This window comes from Zosterops lateralis (assembly GCF_965231275.1).
Source record: "Zosterops lateralis genome assembly, chromosome: 3".
Classification (NCBI taxonomy): domain Eukaryota; kingdom Metazoa; phylum Chordata; class Aves; order Passeriformes; family Zosteropidae; genus Zosterops; species Zosterops lateralis.
In genome coordinates this window covers 111,714,664-111,735,083 of record NC_139764.1, presented here as the reverse complement: position 1 = coordinate 111,735,083, position 20,420 = coordinate 111,714,664, and the positions used below count along the sequence as shown (strand labels likewise).

Genomic DNA, 20,420 nt, shown 5'->3' with positions numbered 1-20,420 from the left:
AAAGGGACTGCACCTGTCATAGACAATTTTTTGAGAGAATTATCTGACCTTCCTCCCAGGCTAGGCATTAGTCTGTTTTTCTATCATCTTCTCTCTGTTGAGCTAACAACTTAATTTTTTTCAAAACCCTCCAGATAAATTTTGTAATCAATTAATATCCTGTCCCTTGTATATTCCAGTGGAGGTGCTCCTGCCCATGGCAGGGGAGTGGAATGAGAAAGACTTTAAGGTCCCTTTCAACCCAAATAATTCTGTAATTGTACAAATATGCACTGTATTACCCCCAAAAACACAGTAGGTATTTTCCACAAGCACTCACACTCAGAGAACTTTTAATGTATTTTTATTGCAGATATAGGTGCAGAAGATTCTCCTTGGGGATTTATGTCACTTGGATCATATTCACTGAAAAAATACTCTGCAGTATTAGGATGATACAGTACATTGGCTCAACACAACACAGGAGGACTGCTGTCAAAATTAACAACCAGAAAAGCCATGGAAAAAAAATGAAATATTTCTATATTATTGGGGACCGGAATAAAATAAACTTAAATGCCTCTTCCAACTCAAACCACTCTGTGGTTTTGTACAAATAAAGCACAATACTGCATGAAAGGAATGTGTGGTGTGTTTTCCTAAATATGCATGTAAAATCCCCTCTAAAACCGTGGGCAGGCCAGAGGGTGGATGTGACACAGATGAGGAGAACATGAGGTGGAGGCAACGTGGACTCCACGAGGGTCCCAAATCATTGGGAATGAAGCCACGGGCAGACTTCAGAGTGTTATAAATGTGTATTATAAAATTGGCTTTTCGCAAGATGTTTGCTATATGATTAATAACGTTGTGGTAAGGATATAAGTTTATTTCTACTATTAGTAAAAGAAGATTAGGCATAGTGGTAGTGGTTGATGTAAGTATTCTTAAACTGTCTGTTTGGTTGGGATAACATCCAGTAAACATGTAAAGAAGACTCTGCTACTGATATACCAACTATCAGCATCTACCACCTGAAGAAAGCATGGACCAAGGCCCAAGCTGGAGGTGAAAATGAAGACACAGCCATGAAACACACACGCTCTAAAAAGGCGGACCCAAGGAGGGACCATGGAAAACAGTTCCTGGAATATGGGGAAACTAGTTTATGGAATTATATGAATATTCATAAACTGCTGTGATTAGGAAGGGTATTTAAAGAATGTCTCTGAGATAGCAAGGTGTGGACTTGGCTTTTTTTAATCTCCTAATTGTCTTAATTTTTTTTAATTAAACATATTTCTTAAAATTTACCAAAAAGTGAACCTCGTTTTTCACAAGAGCAAGCAGCAGTCCACAGAGGCGCTTCCCAGGAACACGGCCCAGTGGAAAGGGATATTTGGGGATAAAGTCACTGAGGACACTCGGGGTGTGCTCCTGAGGCGGTGGGGGGGGTGAGTAGCCTTGTCCTGCCGCCCGGCAGGGGGCGCACTCCCCGCCCCTCCCTCCCCGGGGCTTCCACACCCCCCCCACCCCCAGCGGGCGATGTCGCCGCGCCACCGCCTCCAGCTCCTGCTCTTCCTCCGCACCCTCCACGGCTCCACCTTCGGCATGGGCGACTGGGCCTCCCGCTTGCCGCAGGCGGGCGAAGCGCTGCCCGGCAGGACTCAGAGCATGGCGGTGCCAGGTAAAAATGCCAACTCCGTTCCCTTTCTCTCTTTTCCCGTCCCTCATTCCCACCCGCCGCCGCCTCAGCTGCGCGCCCCTTCCCCGCGCTCCGCCTGCGCATGCGCGGCGCCCGCGCGGAGGGGCGGGGCCGATGCGGCGCATGCGCGATGAGGGGCGGCACGGGGCCGTGGGGAGGAACATGGCGGCGGCCGCGGGGGGCGCGTCCCGTAGGGGGGGACGGGGACAGAGGGGGTAAATGTGGCTTGGGAAGGTGTTTATGTCGAGGTTTATTCGCCCAGTGATGTTTCTTGTGTGCCTTAAGAATAGAGATGGACGGGTTGTTGGGGCAGGCAGCGAGCGCGGCTCTGTGTGAGCTGTAGCTGCCCCTGGATCTCTGGAAGTGTCCAAGGCCACGTTGGATATTGGGACTTGGAGCAACCTGGGATAGTCCAAAGCGTCCCTGCTCATAGCAGGGGATGGAATGAGATGAGTTTTAAGGTCGCTTCCAACCCAAATAATTTTATGATTCTATTTGCAAAGTGCTTTTACGTTCTTAATAATTCTTCCTATTAATTTTTATCCTTTGAGGTAGATGTGTGCCGTCAGGTAAGCTAAGCAAACTAGCAACTCAGAGTTAGGGAACTGAAGGTGTTCCAAAGAGGAATTTTAGTGGCACTGAGGTGCCCTAACACATGTATTTGATAGTTCACATACAAAGTATTTAATGTACAAGATGTTACTTATAAGATGTCTTTGCTCCAAGTTCCTATGGACCCTAAAAGAATGTGTGAACTTAGGGCATAAAATAAATACTTATACACATCAAGTACGTAAGTGCTGGTGGAGGAATTATAAATGGGTGGTGGCATAAGCCCCGTGCTCAAGAGGATCATTTTTCATTGAATTGGTACTTGGTAAATAGTTGAAAATAGTGGTGAAATTAAAGGTAGCAGGGAGAATATTACTTCTGATGTGGGGAAAATGTCCTCAGAGGAGGGATGCAAAGGTGGGGTGTGTGTCCTTACAGCAGTGAACTCCAGAGATGGCACTAACAGTGACACATTGACAAAGTGGCAGCTTCATGTTGTTTGTTTGTTGGGAAAAGAGTGGACAGAAGACATACCAAGCTCACTTTATGCTAAATAAGTGCACAGGTAGAATAATTCTGGGCTGCTGTACGAGTTCAACAAATACCATTTTTTAAAATGCTTTTCTGTGGCTAAATGTGGTATTATGTATTTTATAACAGCATGGCCCTTTGGTGAACTGTAAGTGTTAAAGTAAGATGTAGATTGCTCAGAAAAGAATGGCAATTAAAATTTTAGGCTGATGATCAACTCAAGGCTGACCCTTGTCATGATAAAAATCTCATGTTAGTCAGGAACCACAACTGGACCTGATGAATTCTCACCAGCTCAGCATAGAAGAGAGAGATTTTTCTTTTCTCTGCTGTCCAGAGTCAAAGTCTGCTTTCTCTGCACTGTGAGCACATTTAACCCGGCGTCCAGCAGGACCACAGCTCCTTCCCAGCAGCTCTGAGATCATCTTGCTCTTGTTGTTGACCTCCCTGAGGTTTCTGTTGGTGTGGAGCTGGAGTTTTTCCAGGTCTCCTCGGGCAAACCTCTGCTGTTTGCTGTGTGTGTTTAACAGATCTGCTGAGCGTGTTTCCTGTCACATCACTCACGCTGCTGCCTCAGCTCTGGGATGATTGTGGCCCCAGCATCAGCCCCTGGGGTCACCTGCTGCCCAGCAGACACAAAAGTATCGATCCCTGCCTTTGGAGGCTGCTGCTCCGGCCTGTTTTTTGATGTGCAGGCTGTTCCCTCCAGCCAGGACTTTGTCAGCTCCCGCAGCAAATGCTGGGAGAGAGTGTCAGAACCCTGCTGAAGTCACTATGTGCTACAACCACTGCTCTGCCTTGCTCTGCAGGGCCATCAGTTCAGCCTAAAAGGGCAGCTCAGCTGGACAAGCATGATTTGCCTTTGGTAAATGTGTTGGTTAGTCCTGATTACTTTGTTGTTCCCTGTTTGGAAATAATCCCTAAGAGGGCATTATTCGTGATCTGTCCTGGGACAGAGCTGAAGCTGAGCATCCTGAACCTCCCCAAGTATTTTTTTTTTTTCTTTCTTAAAAATGATTGTCACTGTAGCCCAGATCTCATCATCAGATGTCCCCAATCACTCTGGTTTTTCATTATTTCTCGTCCATCACTCTGTTCTGATGGCCACACCAGCAAACCTGGCCTCCCAGCTCTGGAAAAAACTCCATAGGGCTCCTTGGATTTAAACACATTTAACTTCAAGTAATCATAACCCGTTTTTCCTCACGTTGTTTGCTGCTTTTCTTTTTGACTGTACCAGCCTGGAGAGGTTTTGGAACAGTTGTTGTTTGTGGAGACTTGTGCAAAAGAGGTTTTGAGTACTTCAGTTTTTCTGTACAAACTTCTGGGCTGTCTCCTGTATTCATCACTGCACCTTGATTCTTTCTGACCTTTTTACTCCTCTAAATTTTATAGATTAATTTCTTATTGCCATTTATGTCCCCATCAAGGCTGAACTCCAGCTTTGACCTCACTGATTTTGTGCCTAAATGCTGAGGTGGTGCTTCTCTGTGCCTCCTTGTTTTTGGTTTCTGTATTTTAGTGCATGAAGCAGCTTTGTGTTTCTGATAAAATTCCAGGGTTTTCTACATGTTTTGGTCCTTAACTCTCTTAGAAAGTTTTTTTCAAAGTTCAGACCATCCTGAAGAGCCCTTTTGTCCCTCTGGCAGCGTCCCAGGGGCTTCTCGGGGGCTGCAGCTCCTCCTGAGGGACCCTGGAGGGGCAGCTCTGATCTCTGTGACCAGAGATAAGGCCCAGGGAATGGCTGAAGCTGTGTTAGGAGAGGTTTGGGATGGATATCAGGAAATAGTTCTTCCCCCAGAGGGTGTTGGAACAGCTCCCCAGGGAATGGTGATGTTCCCAAGGCTGCCAGAGCTCCAGGAGTGTTTGGACAACACTGTCAGGGATGCTCAGGGTGGGATTGTTGGGGTGTCTGTGCAGGGCCAGGAGTTGGACTCAGCAATCCTGGTGGGTCCCTTCCTGTTGGGGAAGATGAATCAGGGAAACCTTATAAATATGATTGCTTAGCAAAAGATTCTGTAAATATGAAACCTATAATCAAAATAGAAATGGAAGCTTACTTTGAGTTGTAGGATACCGAGTCTTAGTTACTGTATAACCTGAAGACAATGGCCTGGCCAGCTGAAGGAGAATCCCTTTTGATTGAACAATACCTTTCTGCTGGCTAAGGGATCCAAAGGTCAATGTAGCAAAACAGAAAAGTCTAAAGGGTAATTTTTAGAGTTTAAAATATAACACAGTATGGTAATGTAGTAGTTCTTATAGGCTGTATGTAGATTCTATAGGATTTTGTGTCTTGTATTGGTTGGTCACTGTAAATTAGAATATTCATCACAAAAGGAGAGATAATGTATTTTAACAAGGACCTCACTCTCCTATCTCTGCTCTTTTACCTCTGCTCTCTTCCCCCTGCTCTCTGACCCCTGCCACCTTGCTCTATCACTCCCTTCTCTCTTAGCCCATACCCTCTTGCTTTTTCTCCCTCTCTCTTTGGGACTTCCCTTTAGCCCAGGCTGGTGGCTGAAGGCAAAGCCCTTTTTACCCACATCCCTTGCAATAAAACCACGTATTCTAGAATATCTCAGGTCAGCAGAGTCCCTTGTCCCTGCCATCCACAGATGCTCCTACACCTTCCAACTCAGGATATTCCATGATCATTCCCTATATAATCCAGAGTTGAAAATGCCAACTCTCTGTATCTTTCCAGCCTTCTTTGGATCCCCATCTCTGCTGTCTTGTGGTTACTGGCAGGACTGTTTCTTTCTAGAACCCTGTGCTCTCAAGGAGTTGTGTTTCAGTAGAGTGCAGCTCCCCATCCTGTTTTACTGTGCTAGGAAGGATTATTCCTACATCCTGCAAAGCCTGTTCTATCCCTGCTCCAGCTGTGTGTGCTGTGCCAGGTCTCTGATTCTTGTCACATCAGAGGTCTGTGACCAAGCCTGGACATTCAGGTGAGCCAAGCTCTGTCTTAGGGCGCAGACACTTGAGGAAAACTTCTTCCAGAGCTTTCTGGACCTGCAGTGTCCATCCTGTGGTGTTAGCAGCCTTTTATTTTCTAGCTGAAGAGCTGCACAGTGTTTAGCTCCTTGTCTCTTGGAGATCCCATTGATTTCCTGCTCCTCATCCTGATGGGATAAAACATCCTTGGAGCTCCTTCCTTGTGCTGCAGCAACGACATCTGCTGCAGCAGAGCTCCCAAAAGTGCAGCAGCTGCTGCTGAGATCCCTGTGGAGGAGCACCAAGTTCTTCCCAGAGTTCATCTCGAGGGAGATTGAAGTTCCAGAGATGTTAGTGCTCACTGAGGATCCAAGAAAATCTTGCAGTTAGACCTGGATAAACCACTCTGCCTGAGCTGGAGGGAGTACAGACATTAGCAGACTTCACTCAGGTTTTTTGTAAGCAGGTAGAGTTTATCAGGTCTTGTAAAAATTTCATAATCTGGGAATTAGAGTTTGTTGTGCTGTTTTGCCTTCCAATAGAGCATCTGCATTCATTTTTTAAAATCACTCCTTTCATGTCCTTGTGTAATGGTGCAATATGATGTTGTGCTTTATAGTAAAAACACACATTATTTATTTATTGCTTCTACCTTTCTTGTATAACTCTACTTTTCAGGGTTAATTTTAGTTTGATGGCTGCTGAAACGTGGCTGTTGAATATGTGAGGATATATTGCTTACACTATTTAATGAAGTATTTTATTTTATGACAGTGGTAGGAGCAGTAGTCAAGGAGCTCTATGAATATAGACATTGAGTAATATATATATATACACACATATACACAGAGGTTTTTTTCTGCTAGATATCCTGAGGTAGCAATGTGTAATAAATTACAAGAATGTTTTTCCTACTGTTCTCAAGGAGCAGTGTCAGAAAATATCTTCTTACACATCTCTAGTGGTTTGACTTTTTTAAGGCAGAGAAAGTCCAGCTCGTGGGTAGAGAACCTTAAGATTGTTTAAACCCATTAGACCTCTTAGCATTATATCTAAAGATTAATAGAGCAGTAATTACAAATGTGAAGGAGGTCATGGTGAATTTCAGTCTGACCTTCTGTGTAAAAAAAAAAAAAAAAAAAGCACAGCATTGCCATGAATTAATTCTTACTTGAATCAGATCACACTCTTTAAGGAAAACATTGATTAAAAATGTCATTTGACAGAGGATCCACATGCTCTCCCTGTTAGTCTTTTTCTACCATTCTTAACACACTGAACAGAAATTATTGTGGTCAAACCAGTGGCCTGAGGTCTGGTAGTTCCATTTGTCTCACCATCATGCTCACCCTTAAACTGTGTTCTCAAAATAAGGAATGAAATGAAAAATACTCATATTTTTTCTTGTACTGGTTAGAAAAATTTGTAATCATGAGGAAATACAAAATTTTTTCAGACATGAATTTAGTATCACTGTGTTTTAGGTCTAAAATAAAGATTCTTGAGGGAGATCATGCCTCAGGACAAAACCTCAAAGTTCATCTTAAGGTTTAGGAAGATTTGTTTCGGCGAATTTTCCACACTTTATTTTTGTGGTACAGGATTTTACATAATGAATTAATTAGTTGTCCATTTTTATTGAGTTTGTATAAATTATGGACCAAAAAAAGCAAGACTTGACTTCCACTGCAGTTCAGTGTTGAGTGTGTTGAGTAACAATGTCATATGTGGTTTAGCACTTCCCAAATTACAATTTACCTTTCTAACTCAGAAGAGTTAATTACTTAGTTCTTCATTCTAGGAGACAAATCTTTGCCTCAAACACACTCAAGCCATCAATTTCCATAAATTATTAAATTTCATTACAGTTTTGTTGTGTATGCCAGGAATGCACAGCAGAGGAACACCTCACCCCAGTGATTCTTTATTACCTGAAAAAAAAACTTCTCAAATTTGTGGTTACAACTTCTTTACAGGTACATCCAGGATGAATTTCCATGGAAATCCAGCCTGGCATGGCTTTTTTTTAGTTCTCTATTTCTTTTTTTTGGTGTGCTTTGTCAGGTAATTATATTCACACACTAAACACCTAATTTTCAAGCCAACTGTACAGCTGTAAATATTGTTGGAAAAACAGGAATTATTTTTAACCTCCCCCCCATTGCATTTTCCATTTTGGAAGGTGCTGCTGCAAGGAGAGAAGCAAAGATTAAGTCAATATAAAAGAAATTATTTTTGTTCTTGTTTGCATGTGCTTTTTTTTTTGCTCTTGGCAGCTGGAAAACAACAAGCCAGAGGAAGTTTAACAGGCACAGAGGATGCTGGAGAGGTGGAAAGCTCATACAGGAAATATATTTACAGAGCTGCACATCCAGCTGCCAAACGCTGCTTTTGATGTGGAATAACCCCGTGTGCTTTACTTCACCACCTCTCTCACTACATCCCAAGAGAAAGGGTGACATCATTTGTCACTAAACCCCTGAAAAAATATAACAAAAAAAAGTGAAAAAAATAATAAAAAAGTGTGTTGTTGAGAGTCCCTGGAGTTCCTGGAGCTCTGCTTAACATGCGGCTCACAGCCCGGGGGGTGCGGAGGAAGCGCTCCCAGGGCTGCTCCTGGCAACAGCCCGGGTTGCTGGGAGACAGCATCGCCTAAATGGGGAGAAACTTCACCCAACTGGCAGCCTCCTGCATCCAAATGAGGCTCAGTGGTGGAGGTTTCTCGTGCTGATGCTGTAATTTCCCTCTCTGAAGTGAAATAGGAATCCAGAGGGTCTTTGCTCAGAGGGTTGTGTGTGGATGGTGCTCTGAGGGATCGTTCAAAAGTTGTGTAATAAAAGGGGGTAATTATTCCTGGGTGAAGGTGGTTGTGGTACAGAGGGTTCAGGAGCTTCTTGTTGCTGCTGTTTTGAAAAGGGATGTAAATGAATTTGCCAAATTTTGGGGTGTTAAACATAACAGTTCTGAGTTATATTTACTCAGTTTGTTTTTCCTGACTAGAGAATATTTTATCTGATTTTGTGGAATACATTTGGCTGCTTTGGCTGATTGTGTCCATTTATCTTTAGTGCAGGAATGACACTGACAGGACATTTAGGTGACATTGTGCCCTGGATCCCACATGTTCCTCCATAATTAAGTGAACGTATATCCCAAGCACAGACATGGAATTAGGTTTCCCACTGCTTCTCTTGCCACAACAGGTAGGAGAGTGTGGGGCAAACTTTACATTGCAGCAGGAACAGGATGGGACAGAGCACTGGAAGGGTCTGAGTGGTGCTGCAGCAATACCCAGAATTAGTCTGTCACAGGTAGAACAGGCGCTGCTGTGTTTGGTTCATCAAAAACCATTGAAATCAGGGAAATTGTGTTCAAAATGCTGTTTTCTTCCCCTGGCTACAGGAGGGTCTGGTGACCAGCTCACATGGAGGTGTCTGTGATAACCAGCCACAGACAGTCCTGGCTTTGCTGTATTAATGACCTGTACATGTAGTTGATATTCAGTGTAAAGCCTTTAATATATTTTTTTTAATTTTATTTATTGCCAGGGTCAAAAGCCGTATTTTTATTTAACTCTCTACACCAAGTAGAATCACAGCTTTACTTTCTTTAATTTTCCTTGTTCATGCTCACATACAATAAATATCGCTAATAATGAAGGAAAGAATTTCTAAAGTCAGGTTATCCAAGTGAAGAGTGAAGTTGGTTGCACATGGAACTGCAGAGGTGCAGCATCATTAGTTCCTTCAGAACACACAAGAGGTAAATAATAAAACTCCTCACCTTAATTGATTTGAGAGAAGATAAGTGCAGAATAGCCCTTAAGGCAGATTTAAGAGAGCTTGAATATTTCAGATACTAATTCCTGTGTCTTAGTCCTTTTGTGTTTCTTTGATGTACAGTAGTTCCTTTTGAATTTTTTCAGCTTTAAAAGCTTCTCTGGTTTAATTTATGTCATCCCTGTCAAATTTATATCTTTAAATTACAGTGGTGTACATTGCCTTAACTTCAGGTTTCTGTGATTTTTATTGAATTTATTTTTACTTTGCAACCATTGAATTATTTGGCTTGTAATTTATTGTGTGATAGGCATTTCTTTATCCTTCCATGCTTATCTTTTAATTATTATGTATGGAATTTCAGTGATATGGATACATTTGATTATTGCACTTTGTTGCAAATTTTTATGATATGTACGAAACTTGCATTTAAATTTCTGGTACAATTAAAATAATGCACATAAATAAGCCCTTAGTACAAATCAGATAAAAACCTGTGCAATAAAACCCATCACAATCCAGGGATGGTTATTGCATTTTCTTATGTATTGCTCATAGTTAATTCCTGTTGCATAGAATGCAAAATTGGAATTAGTGGAGATTGTTTGAGTCTTTGTTTTGAAGATAAGATGTTATATTTTGTTGAGAAATGTGGCCAGGTAGATGATACCTATATTTTTACTACAGTTTGGGCTTGATTTCTCAGGAATTTGACTTTCTAAGGAATGCCCACATTTCAGGAATGGCTGAGAAGCAGAACTCCAGCAGAATCTAATTTTTTTAGTGTGTCTCAATGTGAGCCAGAAATTCCTCATCTTGAGGACAATTGTTAAGAGACTTGAGGACTTCAGAAGTAGAGATTTGGTGCCTGAGTCTCTGGCCCAAAACTTTTAGGAACCCTGTGAGGAATGAGAAGTGTTGTGCAAGGGACAGGCAGTGGAAGTGTCTTTGTGTTTCTGACATTCCTCATTCACTGTTTATAGGCTTGGAAATGTACTTCTTGGTACATCAAACATTCAACTCCTGAAAATTTCATCCCAGAACTCTAAAGTGGGAGCAGGAATCAGGGGAGCCTGGCATTAATGACTTAACAGACTGAGGGAGGAGAAGGGTGACTCCAGACAGCCCTTGGTGGGACAAGTGGGGACTGGCACCTGTGTGTGGCAGAATGAGATCACAGGATAATCCAGGTTGGAAGGGACTTTGGGAGATCATTGAGATTGGGATCAGTAGGTCGGCAGCTGATCTGCTCCTCTTGGAGAGAAAATGTGTGTAACCATCTGCTCCTCCCCAATGTTGAGTTTACATTTTAAAAAATGGCAAAATTCCAAGTCAGGGAATCAGTGGCTGATTTAGCAAACTGCAATAAGATTTTGTCTAAGATCATCAGAACCAAAATAACTGCACCAGAGAGATTACAATATATAGGGTCTATGTGGACTATTTATAGTGCTTCTTTTGTTTATGTTGTTCCTTAAGGATTCTCCTTCTTACCTAAACAGGGATATGCAAACCTCCTTCTGCACTTTCTGAGCCTGACCTGGGGAGCAGAGATAAAATCTCATCTTGAAGAGGTTGCACTCAGACAACTTGTAATAAGACAAGCTTCTCACAGAATAATAATGCTTCATTTCAGGAGGATCTTGAGTGACAATTTTCCAAGTTACCACTCAGAAAGGGAACAGGAGAGGGAAGAAATGAGCAGGCAAACCAAATGCAGAGGGTGGATTCTTAAGGGAAATGTCCTAATATGTTCTAATACATCTTTATATGAAGAAGAAAAAGACTCATAAGATGACCTAGAGATAAGTTTACAGTTGGTTCTTAAGGTATTAATTTCAGAAAGTCAGAACATAGAAAAGATCCTTTTTTAAAATTTAAAAAAAAAAAATTTAATGATTTTAGGATGTTCTGACCCTTCTTCACTTTGTTAGCATTTCCCATAAATCCAGTCATAAATGGGTATAACTGCCCTGGAGTCCAGCTGCATCCTCTGGAATGAAGCAGCAGGACCAACAGCTCATCTGTTTGCCACATTCAGTTCTGAAGTTCTGCTTCTGAAAGGCGACTTCTCATATTGTTGGCAGCTGAACACAATTCCTGTTTAAAACTTGAGTTTTGAGCACTGGAGGGATTTGGGGGGCCACTCAGTCTTCCCATTGAGTGGCTTTAATGCATTTGTTTTCTTACCAGTTGTCTACACTTCTTGCCATTTGATGTAAACTGGTCCCTTGTGCCATTCTTAGTCATCAAATTTCTTTTCAAATGACCTGAAAGATGCTGTCTTTTACTGGAGGAGGATCCCATCCCACTCAGGAAGAGCTGCATTCCCAGGGTGGGAATTGCAGATTCGTTCTGTGACTGTGAATGTGCCTCTGGGCTGGGGATGTGGAGATGATTCAGCTCATCCTTAAATCCTTGGAGAGATCCTGGGTCTGCCCTTTCCCTGGTCAACCAGTATGTTCCTCTGAAATTTTTAGATTTGGAACTGTTCCCAGTTGACAGTTGGACACAACATCGTGTTTTGGATGTTGTTGGCTGTGCCTGGGCTGGTGATACGAGTCCAAAGGATGGGATATGAAGGAGCCACCAGCAGGATTTGAGTGTCCCTCTGTCCAGTCCTTGGGGTGGAATTGCAGACTCCCACACTCACCCTTTTGCATTAACTCATTTCCCATTACGTCCTTGTTTAAGGAGTCATCTGTGTTTTAAAAATTCACACGCCAATTAAAACCTACTCAGTGTTTGATTTAGTTTACAATAATTAAAAGCAATTTTTTTGAATGAGAGGCAAAAAATACCACCAAATGTGTATTTTATCCTTTTGGATACCTGTGCACAGACGTTCTCAGGTACTCCTGTTGTGAAAGTATTAAGTATAATGGAAGTGGAAAATGAGGAAAATCCAGCACTCTCTGGGCTGATGGCTGGATGAAGATGAGGAATTCTGAGATACTGATCTCTGTAGAACCATTTAAAATATTTAATTAGTGAAAATTCAGTTATTGAACACAAAGCACTTTGTACCTGATTTTTACAATAAATCCCTTTATTAGTGCACAAGAAAGAATATATTCTTATTCCTCACACCTGGAATTATGAGAGCCTAACCAGACCAAAATTTGGATGAATTCTCTTAGTTATTTGATTTTTTTAGAGCCTCCATTTTCATCATAATTAAAGATATTTGAGAATTTTTAACCACAAGTCTATTTTCACTCCACCCAAGTTAACTGTAAGTGGATTTTATTATGACTAACTATTTCTACCTCAAGTTCTATGCATTTATTTTTCATGTTGCACACTGCAATCACTTTTTAAATGCCACTCAGCCCTGCCTGTAACTGTTTTTCTCCTGAGAACTAAAAAGAGATAATAAACATATAATGGTACCGACAGGATTTAAAAATCCATGTTGCCCTTTATATTGGGAGTATTCTCGGTGGTACTGGATGGAGAGAATGGGAAAATATTTTAACCTAGGAATGCAAATTCTGTTCACTATGCTCTGGAAACCATCTGGTCCTAAAGAAACTGGAGAAGAACATGTTTAGTGGAGATTGACCCATGGATTTGGAATTTCAAATCGGGGTGGAATGCCAGCACATGATGAGCAGTTGAAGGGTAATCCCACAGTGATTTTAGGAGGTTGTTGACAGCTTCCCATAGAGTTTGGTCTTGTCATTTATTTGCCTTGCAAAGCTGGAGGACTTCACCCCACAGTGTGACAGTGCCAGCCCTAAACCCACCGGGCTCACGGATCCGCTGCCTTGATTTTCACCTGGATTCAGCTGGAACTCTCCATTCCTGGGGCTAATGGCACAGAAAGACCACAGTCAGGCCTACACGATGTTGTCAGAATGATAAATGGTAAATGCAGGTGGTAGGGGGCAGCTGCCAGGAGGAGACAGCTCATTCCAGACCAGAATTAATTGGGGATGTGCAAAACTTTGCAAAACAAGCTGCCAAAGGTGGTCACTCTTTTGACTGACCTTGGGAATCTGCAGAACCCGAGGCCCTTGCTGGTCTAGTCCTTCATGTTCCATTTTTTCATGCATTTATAGGCCTTTATTGTTGTGTTCTTGATTTTTTTTTTCATTTTATTTGGTTAATTCTTGAAATGTTGACTTCATTTCTTGCTGTCTTCCCTTGCCTCTTGTGGGTGGCTGCCAATATTTCTTCTTTTTTTCCTTCTCTCAGTATTCCTTCTCATTTTACTGGTCTCTGTGTAATAGCTACAGTCACTCACTTAAGTGTTCTTAAAGCTTCCCCAGTGTTTGGCTGTTTAATAATAAAACCCAGAAAAGTGGAGAGTCAATAGGAAATTCTTTGTCATCATCTCTGTATGAACAACCCAGGTAAAAGGAGCCTTTTTCCTGTCATATGATGCACTTTCACCCTTCAGTTATAAATCAGCAAAGCATCTGGCTCCAAAATTAGACTCCTGAAAACCTCTGACTTGTCCTGAGAGGCATTGCCTTCACTTATCTCTAATGGAAATGCCCACAAATAATAACAGGAGTGTGATAGCAGAAAGACTGATAGAGTTAGCCCTGATATACCAGATATTCCAATGTGTTAAAATAAAATATTTTGGGGATTGTCACACCTAACTGACTTTGTATCAGGATAGTCAGGATGAAGCATTACACAAGTTTCATTGGTCCATGAGACTGAGGTGTCCAACAAGAATGAGAAAAAGGGAAATAGAAGCTATACCTGATGTTTGAAAGTAAATTTTTGGGGTTGTATTCCAGATAGAACAACTTGAATGAGTTACTTCTATTCTGAAACTTTCCACTTGGGAGGTGGGAAATCATTCTCACTTCACAGGTGTCCAGGTGTACCACATTGAGGAGACACAGCAGCATTTGAGAGAGATGGAAAATTACATGGATAAAAGGGAATACAATGACATCAGAAGGCTTTCACTGGAAGAATTTTAAATTAGAAAATTCCAGGGGCATGAAGGTAAAATGCATAAAAGATGACAGAATCCTTAAGGTTGGAAAAGAGCTTTAAGATCATCAAGTCCAAGATGGAAAAAAAATTTGAAATTTATGACCAAGGCACAGATCAATACTATTTTTTTTCCGAATTTTCCAAAGCAAGACCAGTGATAGCTAAGATACTGCAAAAGGATAAATTCAGGGACTTTTCTCCAAGCATGGAGATATACATGGTGTTGAAGGACAGAGCTCCACATGGTTCTATAATGGTAAACAATAAAGGTGGTCAAATTTGGATTGGAGATGGATAGGAAAATACTTGGAGTGATGAGGAATTTGACTCTTTCCTTATTTTGTGCATTGGAAGAGAACAGCATCAAAGAAACATCAGTAGGACAGCTGGAGAAAGGAGAACGCTCGGGAGAAAAAAAACCACTTTATGAACTCACTAGTACAGAACCTGGTGTCAGGTCAAGTTACCTGGGAGTTGAGCACTGGATTATTGCAACCTTCCAAGGAAAAATCTATAGACTTTGTGCAGGAAGGAAAGGAAAGGAAAGGAAAGGAAAGGAAAGGAAAGGAAAGGAAAGGAAAGGAAAGGAAAGGGTTGACTTCAGAACTATGGGAGACAACAACAAGAAAAGCAAACTGAGGAAGCTGCGGGGGGAACACAGTGAAAACCAGGCAGAAAACACAAGAAAAGGGCCCAAAACATTGTGGAGAAAGCTTTATGTTTTCTTCCTGTCTGGAGGATACTGAACGCTCAGTTCATTGGGCTGGAAACTTCTTTATGTGAAGGAGGAGAAATGAAGGCAGAGAAATGAGCTCCATTGAGAGATACTAACATTATGGACTGGAGGATGCATCTTGGAAGGTGTCACAGAGGGAGCTGGGAGCAATTCCAGTGGAGTGGTGCAGTTGGAGTCCTTAAGAGAAGAGAGGGGATTAGGAGAGCCCCAGTAAACTACAAAAAGGCTTTAAGGCAGGAAGAGTGGACTCGTTCCTGCACGAGATCCACTCTTATTGGATCCTGCCTTTGGAGCAGTATTTTGAGGGATAAAATAAGGCTCTCCATCCTGTTAGCAAATTCTTTTCAAGAATTGTCTGCTCAGGAATATATTTGTTTTTACTGCCTTCACTTTCACTAAGAGTAAAGAGGGAATAGTTAAAACAGTTAATCTCTATTGGAATTACATATATATATTTAGTATTGCTGAAGTCCCCTGTTGTTAATACATACATTTTTTGAAGGAGAACTAATTAAAAGCTAAACATTTAATAGCGACTCCTGCAGTAGTGTAGTCTTCCAGAGTTAATTCCGCTGTCAATAATTTCCATGAGATCTTTTTGTTCCTGTGTTGATGCCTGATGGTCTTACAGTAAAGGCAAAGTGACACATGAGAGTTTGCTGTCAAGTGCACAAAGAAAAGAAATAGAAAGATTATACATAGCTTTTTTTCCCAAGTTGGCCCTGTCATGAGGGTGGAAGGTGCAAATGGAAATGAGTGTGCAATATTTTGAGGCATAAATGTGATTTTAAAATTAATGGTGTTTCTTCTGGAGTTGGGAGGCTTCTGGGAGAAACCTGTGTGGGTCCATTACGGTCTTTGGAAACAGTACAAGGGGAATCTTGGGTGGATATCTGAGGTCTGAAGGGGCAGAGAATTAACCTGCTTTTTTAAAAAAAATCATTGGATAAGGTCACCCAATCTCTGAGAGAACGGAACCTTTAAAAAAAGTGAGGGATTTTCTTGGATATTGGGAAGGAATTCCTCCCTGTGAGGACGGTGAGGTCCCAGGGTGTCCCTGGATCCCTGGAAGTGTCCAAGGCCAGGTTGGACTTTGGGGCTTGGAGCAAACTGGGATAGTGGAAGGTGTCCCTGCCCATGGCAGGGTATGGGACAGGATAGTCTTTAGTGTCCCTTCCAACCCAAACCATTCTATGATCCTGTGAACTTCTAAGACTCTCTATTGAATAGACTTCGTAAATGAAACACTTCAGGAAGGTTTTTCCTCTCAGAATATTCTATTTCGCTCATTAATGTAATGCATGTGTTTTAAAAAGTTGGCATTTTGCCTTGGCAAATAGCTTGAAGATAAAAGAAAGTTTATTCCTGTAATTTTCCTCACATGAATTCTTGTCATTTAGAATATCTTAAATCAAGTTCCAAATATAATTTTCTATCCTGAAAGTCTTGCAACACATCAGAAAATTTCCCACCAGAGTTGACTGTTAATGCTGAGCCATTTCTGCTCTGAGTGCCACAAGAACTTGAGCTGTTGAATTAACAGATGACATCATTGGATCTACGGATGTGGGGAGATTTGTTGTGTATGAGCTGAGATCCAATTTCTTATTAATTTTCAGCTGATTTTTAATAATGGTGGAATTGAGAAGACTGGTTGTTTTCAAGCTGGAGTTCAGATAAAGTTAAAAATGTGCATGGCTTCTGAGTGTGATCTTAATTCAAATCTATACGTCTCCTGCTCCTGGCATCTTCCCATGATTCTGGGGAGGAGAGAATGAAAACACATTATTTTAAGGAGTATTTGGTGCTTATTAAAATTACACATACGCCCGCCTTCCAAAGAGTCTTGATTTACTGCAGGTTGTTCATGTGTCGCATGCGGACATTTTTAGCGAGCAGATTTCTTATCCCTGCGAGAACAGGGAATGGCTTCCAGTGCTCCACGATCCGGGAGCACAAACGTTGCATCCATTGTAAAAGGTAGGGAACCATGAAATCTATAAAGCCGATTTGGCAGGAGCAGCGGCTGTTGGTGCCAAGATTTGGTTACTGACCCACAGTTTCCTGTTTGGAAATCTATTAATTGATTCGCAAAGAGCATCTTTTTGGAAAACAAGGATTCAGACAGGCTGGCACAGGCTGGAGCTCCGCCAAGACTGCTCGGGAAGGTTGCCATGCTGGGAGCGAGCGAGCGAGAGAGCGAGAGAGCGAGCGAGGCGAGGGAAGAAAAAAAGGCAAGACTTGGCACGGCTCAGTCAAATCAGCTTCTTTTGTCTGCTGTCTCGGCTTGAGCTTCGCGAAAGAAAACCGTCCTGGGGTACAGAAAAACTCACAACTTTTTTTTTTGGTTTTCAAACTTCCGTCGCTTTTTAAGTCTCTTGGGCTCTTGGGAAGTGGTGGTGACATTAAATGACGTCCAGTTAGCAGTGAGCAGAGAAATAAAAGCCTTTAATGAAGCCTCCACAATGTCAGTTTGTCCATATGGGAAATACGATATTTGGGGATTTTTTTATTTTTTTTTTTCCCCTATGTCTGATAAACTGTAAGGGAGCCGAGTAACTTGGAAGAGTACAGAGGGAATGTGTAAATAAAAGGGAGAATTCTCATTTTTTGCAGCAAAACAAAAAACTTTTCATCGACACAAACATGCTTTAAAACCGAACCCGATCTCCTTCGGAACACGTTCGGAATGGGAATTCCAGCGTTTCTCTCGACAGAAATGAACTTTTAATGGAACCTCCTTAAAGATTTCATCTGACCCAGCAGTGAAGTAAGAGTAGAGAGAAAGTTGTGACACCTCAATAGCAAAGTGAGTATGTTCTTAAAGCCACAACGTTTGTTTTTTGCTGCTTGGTGCTGTCCTGGCTCCATGTCCCAGCCTTTAGGGACAAACCTGAAGACCCAGCAGGACACGCCGAAGACACCCAGGCTATGCCTGAAGGGCAAAATCAGAGCGTGGTTATTCTGCTCCTGCTCTCAAAACATTCCCTTCAGTGCATCTTCCTAGAGAGCCTCTGAAGTCGCTGAATTTTCTACTTTTAGAAGCAACAAGAGATGGGAAAATATCGGCTGCTGCCAAGTGAGGAATGTTTGAAGATGACACAGTTGATGGCACTGGATACGGAAACTTCAGTTTGTAGTTACAGGACCTGTTTGCTGCAAACAGTGAAAAAATCTGCTCTTTTCTCAGAAATTAAAAGAAAATGGACTAAAAAAAATCAGTGACAGCTGAAGCGTGGATGCTTTACGCTTTCAATAAAATGAAGGACCTAAAAGTCCATTGTTTTCTCCAAAGGTGCCTGGATTTTCAGGGAGAGAGGTACCTGCCTGCTGATTTCCTGGGAGCAAATATGATCACATTGCCTATTAGGCCTGGATGTGCTGGGATTATCCTCCTGCTGCTGTGACAATCAGCATTATTATTTCAGGGAGTAACTGTAAACCGTAGATTTTTACGGATCGGCTTCGCTTGGAGTAAGTATTACCCTGTCCTTAAAAGCTGGATTGTTCAGCCTGTGAGATGTGCAATTCCTGGCATGCTGCACAACTACATTTCCCTCATTCTTCCCTGCTGAAGGGAAGAAACAACATTATTGGGAAGGTTTTTAATAGGAATGTGTTTGTGTTTTAACTGTGGCATTTGGATTATGAGGCTGCTGAAATTAACTGGTCTTTTTGATGATGTCAAAAACTTGGGTTACTTATTGTTACATTAAACTGGTTTCTTAGTAAGATCTGTCTGATTTTTTACTACATCAGTGAGCCTTTTGAAAGATGCTGTAGTTAAATGGTGGGTAAGATGCTGTCGTGATTAATATTTGGTGCACTGAAACCTTTTAATAGGGTTTCTCAGGGAGTTCTGAAGAAAAAAATTCCATTATTCACACAGCACCCCTGTCTTTCTAAATCCTTAAAAAAATATCCTCAACAGCTCTGTGTGGGAATAGGTGTGCCGTGGGGGATTTCAAATGGATCCTGGGTGGAAGGGGAGTGTTTGGAGGAGTTGAGTTCTGCTCTCTGTGTGGTTCTTGTCTGTTGTTCCTGCGCAGGCATTGCCATGGGATGTGCTCGGGGACACGGGGATGTGCTGGGCTGAGTTTGCATCACAACAGTGCCCTAAGTTTGTCTGTCTGTGGGGAATTCTGGAAGGAATTCCCTTTATTTCTCAGAAATCGTGCCCAGTCTCAAAGCCTTTGCTGTTTTCTTTAATCGTGACATTCCCAACCAAATCTTTCCTGGGTGCCCCTAATTAAAATTCAGAAAACAAGAGAAAACATTTTTGGTGCTGCCACTAAGGGAAATATTAAAATGACTGTTACATTTCTAAGTGATACATTAAAATAACTATATTACTCTCCCAAGTACCTACATAATTTCATAAATTCAGGTTTTAAACATGATCAACATGTGGGTGCTTGCAGTGCATTTATGAAGGGAAATATTTGTACAAATATTTCAACATCTGTGGACACTGAAGTTGTTTTGAAGCACTTTCTACAATGTTGGAAACACTGTTTATCTCTGAAATATCCCGTCAGTACATTTTGGATTCCTAAATGAGATACACACCACTGCAAATTTCTTTTGGCCTACGTTATAATATAGTTTTCTTCCTGCTAAACTCTTTGATTTTAAAAGTTCATCTAAGTGCTGATTTTTTTGAAAATATCCCAACTTGGCGATTTAAAAGCAAAATTGGAATTGCAAGTTTAAATGGTTGGAAGCTGAACATTGGTTGGATTGCATGCAAATGGAATTTCTGGTGTAATTTGACATGGTTTATTGTATTTCTGTATTTTCTTTATCAATTGGAGTTTTCTGGATACTCTAATCTGACTATTCATTGCCACCATTCATCTGTGATCTTTAATTATTAGATAGGTTTAATAACTTCATAAATGCACAATTAGTGTTTAATTGTTAATGAATCATTAATATCTGTTTTAGATTGGATTGTTCAGTGCCTTAATGTGGCATATTTCAGTGTGGAGGTGAGGGTTGGGGGTTGGGGTTTAACTTCATTTTTGTTATTAAACCACAGATAATATTCAACATTAGAGCATCACGTTTGATCCTGTGATGGGCCAATGTTTGATTTCACTTGTGGTGATTTGTAGACATAAACCAAGGTTTATTCTGCAGTTTTAATTAGTCTCAATTAGAGTAGTTTGAGATCAAAATGGGCCTGAAATGGGCTCAGTTTGTGCTTTTTATATTGATATATTAAAGCATTTTTAAA

General features: G+C 41.5%; 1 protein-coding gene across 1 annotated transcript in view; it reads left to right on the top strand.

Annotated features, from left to right (window-relative positions):
- Positions 1-1,508: 1,508 nt before the first annotated feature.
- MSRA (methionine sulfoxide reductase A) overlaps positions 1,509-20,420 on the top strand; it is a 230,338-nt gene continuing 211,426 nt past the window's right edge. The window contains exon 1 of the mRNA XM_083856934.1: positions 1,509-1,666. Within this exon, the coding sequence (XP_083713060.1) occupies positions 1,525-1,666 (142 nt within the window). The 5' untranslated portion in view covers positions 1,509-1,524. The remainder of the gene's footprint in view (positions 1,667-20,420) is intronic.